The sequence below is a fragment of the Dreissena polymorpha genome, chromosome 7 (genome assembly GCF_020536995.1).
Source record: "Dreissena polymorpha isolate Duluth1 chromosome 7, UMN_Dpol_1.0, whole genome shotgun sequence".
NCBI lineage: Eukaryota > Metazoa > Mollusca > Bivalvia > Myida > Dreissenidae > Dreissena > Dreissena polymorpha.
The window spans coordinates 5,576,288-5,584,639 of NC_068361.1; the positions used below are offsets into that span (position 1 = coordinate 5,576,288).

Consider the following 8,352-nt stretch of genomic DNA (forward strand, 5'->3'; position numbering starts at 1 on the left):
TTTATTCTAAACGGTTAGATGATAAATAATTTATGTTTGTCATAAAATGTAATGGAATATAAAACATAATTAATGATATTATTCAAAATGTCGTGAATTCTAACGGACGTTTGTACTGTTGTTTTATCGATATGATACGTGCATTTGATTCGGTCTATTTAAATGGACTATGATATAAGCTTTACAACGCAGGTATTAACGGTAAATTATAAACGCTCTTCAAAGACATGTATCATCAAGTTAAATGCAGTGTAAAAAAGTGTAATTCATTACCTTGAACTGTTTTTAGAAAAAGACGTCAATTCTGGACTTTCATATGATGACTTGATATTTATACTTATGCTTTTTTCTAAGGATATGGTAATATTCGGCAAGTCTGTAACTGACCTTCAACAAAGTATTAACAACCTTAGTGAATATTGCGATCTTTGGGGTCTAGAAGTTAATATCAGCAAAACTAAGGTAATGGTATTTAGAAAAAGAGGACCGACTTTTAACGATGAAAAAAAATGGTCATTTAAATGTGAAAAGATAGATAAAGTTGACGACTTCAATTACTTAGGAACAGTTTAAAATTACACGGGTTCGTTTTTACTCACCGCTGAACCTCTTTCTGGGAAAGGGCTTAAAGCTCTAAATGTTTAATGATTAATTAAAAAAACCTTGATATCAAACCTAGTATAGCTTTTCAACTTTTTGACGCATTCGTGGGTGCGACCTTAAATTACGGTTGCGAGATATTGGGTTTGATAAATTCATCGAAATAGAGCGCATACATCTACAATTTTGTAAAAGGCTCCTAGGTATCAAAGCATCTAGCAGCAGCTTGGGAGTATATGGGGAACTAGGAAGGTATCCACTTTACATTAACAGAAACGTTCGTATAATAAAATACTGGTGTAAACGTATCCATTCAAATAACATAATCATATCAAAACTGTATGAACATTTCAAAAGTATGACATTATGTAAAGGTAATTGGGTTATAAATGTGAAGAAGTTATTGGATACCTATGGATTTTCATTCGTATGGGAAATCCCTCTTCTGTCAATCTCGATACCTTCCATATTGTAGCTAAGTCAACTGTTATAGACGTTTTTAAGCAATCCTAGTACAATTCAATTAATACTAGCAACTCATTAATGACATACACATTATTTAAACGCACCTTTGAGTTTGAACCATATCTTGATTATTTGCCAAACAAATTGCGAATATTTGTTTCCAAATTACGATTATCGTCACTCAAATAAGCAATCGAAACAGGTAGACATAACAATATAGAGAGATCTCAGCGATTATGCGCAAAATGTAAAGTCAGAGATATTGAAGACGAGTACCATTTTATCATGATATGCCCAGCCTTCAATTCACTGAGATAAGAACTAATCAATGCCTACTATTATAAAAGACCAGGTACATGTAGGTTTAAATTTGTTGAATTGATGGGTACTTCAAACAAAACACGTAAGGAACCTGAGCAAGTTCATATGTAGAGCCTTAATGCAGCCCCACCTAGCTTACTAACCCTGGATATTCAAATATCAACTAATTAATTTCCCTTCATCTAGTAGTTGGGTAAATAAACTCGTCTTTTTATTTTTCAATTACCGTTCTATGTTCATCCTCCACATTCGTCTGTACAAGTTCCTTAGTACATTCACCTTATTCATAATCTGTATATGTTATCCTAGCACAACTTAAATATTATTGTTGCATATTTTGAAAATTGTAACACAAAAGTCAATTTTTGTACAATTACTTTTTGTTTTTAAATTATTTATGTGGCACAGCTTAGTATATTTCAAATAATTCACGTTAAGCCTTAACGCATGTTCCAATTTTACTTATCTTGAACAAAGTTGTTAAAATATTAACTCACTCAGTTTTCTTCATTTTGTTTTGCATCAACTTGTCTTGTATAAAGTTTAAATAATTGCACTATGTTTATGGTTTTCATCCTCCAATATTTTTATGAAAGTTAATAACAGAATTATTGTTTTCATCATCTGCATATGTTAATCTAGCAAAACACGAAAACTAATTTTTGTATCTTATGAATATTTGTAAAACAAATCTTTATTGTGTATAACTTATTAATTAAATTCATGTTTGTTTGTATATAATCTTTACGCGATCAATATAATATTTAAATATTCTTATTGGTACTCGAGTTGACATAATGCTTTGTATAACTTTTTTGTAAATGACAAAAAAATGTAAAGTTTACGTCAATAAAACATTCTGTCTGTCTGTCTGTCTGTATTCAGATTATAAGGTATCACTTTGTAATTATCTCATTACGAGCATTGAAATGCCGGAAGTACAATTCTTGATTTAAATTGATAGTTTTCCTTTTAATTTCAAATGAAATTTGGGCCGCGTCGTGAAAAAAAAATGCCTAAATGACAAGTTTTCACATTTTCAGTTTAAAGCTGATTGTTATAGAGATTTTACTTTGGAGTTCAATGGTAAAAAAAAATCAAATCGGCCAAGACACGCCAAAGTCATGGGCATATTCGTGACGTCATGTAATGCCCCATTTTATGTTTGACGTTGAAGTCATTTGCTACGAATAAAGAAAATGTCACGCGCTGTATTTGAATTATGGTTTTGTTAAAACAAAATACTAACATGTTGATTTATTATTTATTATACGGACCATTACATAGGTTAACAATTGTGTTCTATTCATTATGTTATCAAAATTAAATAAAATACTTTTGCGTAGCAAGGAAGGAACGAAAAAGGTATAGGATATAAAGTTAAAATTCAATTAAGTTCAAGTTCAATTATTATTACTATGGACTAATATTAGCCAATTTTAATTTTATTTTAATTAGACAACTCTTTCGTTAGCAAAATGGGTGGCTCTAAAAAGGGCCGTTTGTTTGAATGCACCAGGCAACTCGTTAACGTGTTGTTGGTGTACTTGGTGGCAGCCCTTGTGCCCTCGGAAAAGACACATCTGCGTCTGATCCTGGGCATATGGAGTCCTGGAACGCGGGTCGAACGTACGGTCGGACAGACGTATATCAATAGGCCTGTCTTGCTGGACTCAATGACAGGAAGTATAGCGGGCCCATCTGGTTGTAGGCAGGTTTTGTCACGACGCGGCCCAATATATATTGTTCACCTGTATTATCAGTATCTGCATTCCGTCTGGTGCGGTTACTGGTATTGCTACAAAACCCATAGGATTTTATAGATAGTATTATCTATATTAGGAAAAACATCAACCAAATGTACAAAAAATTATTAGATTCGTAGATTAGTGTTTTATGAAATAATGTCTCTTTTATCTTTGTAATTTTAAAGAATTTTATTATGTTCCTCTGGTCTTCTATTGTACACATTGAGCACACGTACTCGAAATATGTAATACTGGTTTTGTGACTGGAAACAGTGGAAGAGGTTGCTTCTGCTCTGAAAGGTATTTATTTTATTTGCGTATTGATAAGTGTAAGGGTACATTCTACGAGATCGTCGGTAAAAGATGTTTACTATTGTATTGTTCTTTATACTTACGTAGTAGGATCTGAAAATATATAACAAATAATACAGAAATATTATAGGAAAATATGGAATTTCAGATAGAAACTCTAGACATAGAGAAATAATTGTTCTACTTTATAGAGAAACAAGCAAATTCGTTGAATTGATATCCCCCGCCAATATGCTTCTGGACACAAAAGTCTTATATTTGACACTCAAAAAAGCATTTTTTTCAAGATACAAAGGGTCATAACTCTGTTTTTAACAGAAGTTGTACAATGCCATTTGGCGTGCATCATCCTCTTATCCATATACATACTCATACCAAGTTTCAATGAAATCCGCCAAAGCACTTCCAAGATATGGCTCCGGACGGACGGACGAACGGAAAGACGGACGGAAAGACGGACGGACAACGCCAAAACAATATCCCTCCGCCTATGGCGGGGAATAAAAATCACTTATTTATTACTGTTATGCGTATTTTGTAATAAACAGTGATTTAAACATTGATACTAGATATATTTTGTTTGAACAAATATTTTATTTTACATGGGTTTGTATTTGTATTCATGTCTTTCCTCCAAAGTGAAATATAAAGTGCTAAAATACTGCTAAATTTAAATTTAAATGCAACTCACACGACATTTCTGCATGCGGTGTTGTTTGGTCCATTTCGTATGAAACCGGATTTGAACTGAAAATACGGATAATTAAAGACATCATTTGGTAAAACGCGTAAACAAGGTAACGATAACATTTTTATAATGTCGAAAATAAATAAATATATTTTCAATTCGATGCAATTATTTTCTATGGGTTTTAAGTTTACTCACGCGCCATTTGTGTCACACTTTTCATAAACGTGTTCATCTCCTTAAAATTAAAAACCGTCAAGATATACTAGTAAGTCTGGGCTAAGGCTCATTGATTTTCCAAACGAGAAGAAAACACTACTAATGCCACCATATTGCAGCACATTAAGGATGCTGTTAAGAAATGAAACAACAAAGGCAAATAGTTACGACACAGGTACACACAATAATGGTAATACACGTTTTTAGTGCTTTTCAAATGAGGAAAATGAAATACTTTTAAAAACGGCTAGGTATTTATAATGTATAAATGTGACAACAGTTGTTCTGTATTCGTATTTATGTACAGTAAGCTTTTATTTACGGTAAACGTTTAACTTACCTTCATGTTGACCAAATGATTGGCTCATCACACCACTATATTATATAAAACATCGAATGGCGTCAATATTTTTCAAATATTATTGAATACAATGTATGTTTGCCAATATAAGTATTGTGAATAAATTACAAGTTAAATAAACAAGATGAGAGCTGTTCCTTTTTATTGCAATGCTATGAGGCTAGTAGAAACTTCCTTTGTTTAAAGTACTTGATTAAAAACATGACACTTCAACCGCAACGCATTTCAACAGTCATAGAAGCCATTTAAGAGAATCTCTGCGCGTTGAAACTATGTCTTGACTATCTACACTTCATGTAAATGGAATTTTCGAAGTTTAAATTTAAATGGATGAACAATGTAGAATTAGTCTTATTTATACAATTTTAACATTTTATATAGGCCTTTATAAACAAAGAAAAAAGTGTATAGCTGGAAATCTGCTCTTCGTGAGTATGAACATGTTTAAGTTTCGATTGCATTGCTTAAAACATATGGAAGTTTTCACTCTACAAACTTAGTGCAGTTTCCGCTTCTACCTTCAGCGTACCTGCGTTGAAGAGCAAATTACCTAAGAACGTGTTGGTCAATAGGCATTTAAGACACGTCCTGCTTATCTACACTTTATTACACTGATATCAATCAAGTTTTAAGTTTAAAAAAGCGTATTCCTGTTCTCTCCACACATTCAAAACTATGTATGCGTCCATTCCGACCCTCTTAGTAAGTGTGTGGTTTGGACGGCATTCACAAACTTTAAATGGCAATTATGGCATGCATCAAGTCGTATTAAACGTCTTATTGTTGCAAGCGGTTTGTCACTTTGTTTATATGTGAATGATTCATATATTACTTCTAAAATTAACAAAAGCAGGAACAAGTAATCTTGATATGGGCCGTGCTATGGGTTTAATGCATGTGCGTAAAGTGTCGTCCCAAATCAGCCTTTGAAGTCCGCCACTTCAGGGACGACACATTCCGCCCTTATGATATTTTTCGTTTTAAGAAAGTTTTTCTTGGCAAACGTCTAGCTTAGGCGGAAAGTGTCGTACCTGATAAGCCTGTGCCGACTGCACAGCCTAATCTGGAACGACACTTTACGCACATGCAATAAACCCCCTTTTTACCAGGGCACAGCTTATATCTTGAAAAAAACTTACTGATATACAACTGACCGTTGTTCAGAGTCGCGGTCATCTGACTCTGCAACACGTAAACATTGAACTTAGATTTTGATAAGCTTGCCGGTTTTAGCATCATTGACAATGTGTTTAATATATAGTCGTACACGGTATATATTGATCATTGGTTTCTTTCCGAACTATAGTTTTCATAAAATTCATGAAGTTTCAAAATGGAAAATGTTCTTCAAGCTCAAGTACGAGCAATGTAATCATGTTCTACATTTCGATACCGATGTTTTTCGGAATTACTACGAGTATTTAGTTGTGTCTTTGTATAACTTCAAACCTTAACTTGACCTCATACATTGTTAAAAAAATATGAAGGTTTTACCTTCCCTTGCCCGTTTTCTTCGGATAAAGATGACAACAGTTATAGCAATAGCACCAAGTACAGCTAAGCCACAAAGAGAGGATGCGATCGCTATGGTTATTGTTGGGGACCCCGTCATCGAGTCATCTGAAAGTTTGACGTTAACCGAGAATGATTCGTTTCTAAAATTGAGATGTACTTTCTATTTGCACATAAAAAATAATAAAAAAATATTCATAGTCGTTAGTAGATTGTTGTTATAATAACGTCAGCTTCATCCTTTGGGAACATTAACTTTACGTCGTAATAAAAAACTATGTGTTTCTTAAAATACAGCTTATATCCATAGGAACATAAAGAGTAACATGTCCACAAAGCATAGCCAAATGCACCTGTTTGACTTTCCAAGTAATTCAATCCAATAATAACATCCGAACAAACTGGAATTGAGACCGAAAGAGCTCCATTATAGGCAACAACAGTAACGATACGACTTCCCACGAAATCCCTTGGAATCTCGATCGATCCTATAGCTGCATTGATTTCTTTTACATATGGAACCAATGTGGAGTCGAATAAGACTATTTACCTACTTACTTGTATTCATATATCCTTCCTTTAGAATCGTTGTGTCTACTGATATTGTTAAAGTTTCTGAAGTCGCTAACAAAGCTTTGTTGATTGCTTGTATAGTCAGTGAGTAGTTTCCTGTGAATTGGCCTATATGAATGCCTGACGCAGCAAGACTGGTTAGTGGTAAAGAGACGTTTACGGATTCACATCCTCCTATTGCAGGGCAGTAGCAGACATCAGAGCTTTGAAGACACGGCACCTTAAAATATATTTACATGAATAGAATTGCGAAAACATATGACCTGAAAGGTATTTTTAAAGACGTTTCCTTCCAATGCAAAATGCGTTTACATACATCTGGGCCGTGTGAAATTGTAAAACTGTATATTATTTTATTTTTTAATCAAATTGAAATGTATAGTGTGTACATGAAGCATTCGTCTAGTGATTGGCATTCTTTTTGAAATCTGATAAAATTAACTAACATTTTTTTTTTAATGCAAATATTAATATTTACAATGTCCGCACTTCCTGTATATCTTATTGATACACTATCATGAAGGCTTGATGTCTTTTCTGTTTCTAAAACCCATCGAACTTCCTGCAAGCCACTATGAGGATCGAATGCATTTAACTTGACGACCAGCTTTGCTGCATCCATGACAGATTTTAAATAGTTGATTTTATAATTGTCTAATGTCAAAGTTACGTTACTGACGTAAGGCGGTGTTCTGTCAATATAAACAATTCTGGACTCGTTGAAAGTGTTGTTGACAATATCAATTGGGCGAACGTTAAAGACGTATGCTTGTCCATCGCTCACATTCAGTCCAATACAGAAATTCTGACTCTGAAAGTTAGGTACGATATGTTCTGGTCCAAAATCTCCGTTCCTGACTTTCCAAGAAATATTATATTGTATTATTCCATGCACGTTCGGCGTACCGCTTACTGGCAGAGGGCCGGTTATTTGCTCATATCCACCGGTAATTGGAACCGATGGGTGTGGCTCGATTGAATTTAGAAGTTTGTTTTTGAGATAGAATTTGTTAACGAAATACTCCTTCCAGCTCAGGCAAATACTGTTGTGGTTTGTCTGCCAGGTAAAATTTGTGGCTTGCGATGCTGAATCAAATCTAAAGGACCTTTCGTTTTGGGCTTCAATAAAGCTGGTATTGTCGTATAATATAAATCTTCTTGTTTGGCGCACGTTGTCTGCAACATCTTTCACCTCAAGTGTTATGCAATAAAGCCTTGGTGAATCTGCTGTTAAATTCAGTTGAAAATGATTCGTACTGACGTTAACTCTTGCAGAAAAAATATCTTTAGCATAATCCACTTTCAGAATTCCTTTCGAAGTAGTCACTTCATTTACAATTATCTCGAAACTTTCAATAGATGATGCTGTATTAGTTAGTCCTCTGCTTAGAACAGGGTCGGTCCAACCACCGAAATATAGTTTTGTAAGTCCAATTCTCGATATCCGATTAGGTATTTCTAATGGTTCTTGTAAGCATCTTCTGCCACGATGTGTACAGTGCTCAGGTGGTGCGTTATCATATCGGTAACAAACCGTCCTTTGCTTCACGACT

General features: G+C 34.1%; 2 protein-coding genes across 3 annotated transcripts in view; both read right to left on the minus strand.

The window, feature by feature from the left end:
• The window catches only part of LOC127838159 (uncharacterized), a 63,840-nt gene that overhangs the window by 52,797 nt on the left and 2,691 nt on the right, over positions 1-8,352 (minus strand). Inside the window, exon 5 of the mRNA XM_052365737.1 lies at positions 7,992-8,352. This exon is cut by the window's right edge and continues 90 nt beyond it. Coding sequence (XP_052221697.1) covers positions 7,992-8,352 — 361 coding nt within the window. The remainder of the gene's footprint in view (positions 1-7,991) is intronic.
• Positions 4,138-7,985, minus strand: LOC127837767 (uncharacterized). Of its 2 annotated transcripts, none has more exons than XM_052365135.1 (6): positions 7,278-7,985; positions 6,785-7,019; positions 6,209-6,334; positions 5,854-5,896; positions 4,333-4,728; positions 4,138-4,193 (listed from the first exon to the last, which is right to left on the minus strand). In XM_052365135.1, the coding sequence occupies exons 1-5, from the start codon at positions 7,419-7,421 to the stop codon at positions 4,668-4,670; spliced, it is 609 nt and encodes a 202-aa protein (XP_052221095.1). In that variant the 5' UTR covers positions 7,422-7,985; the 3' UTR covers positions 4,138-4,193; positions 4,333-4,667. The 2 variants fall into 2 exon arrangements, with proteins under 2 accessions (XP_052221095.1, XP_052221096.1); XM_052365136.1 differs by having other exon boundaries at positions 4,333-4,372; positions 4,694-5,896.

Bases quoted from the DNA above. Each gene is read 5' to 3' on its own strand.
- LOC127837767 (XM_052365135.1), bottom strand. From the start codon at position 7,421: ATGGATGCAGCAAAGCTGGTCGTCAAGTTAAATGCATTCGATCCTCAT. The intron at 6,335-6,784 runs GTAAGTAGGTAA...TCAAACTTTCAG, and splicing joins GGAAGGATATATGAATACAA to ATGACTCGATGACGGGGTCC. The intron at 4,729-5,853 runs GTAAGTTTTTTT...TATATAATATAG, and splicing joins CAACGGTCAGTTGTATATCA to TGGTGTGATGAGCCAATCAT.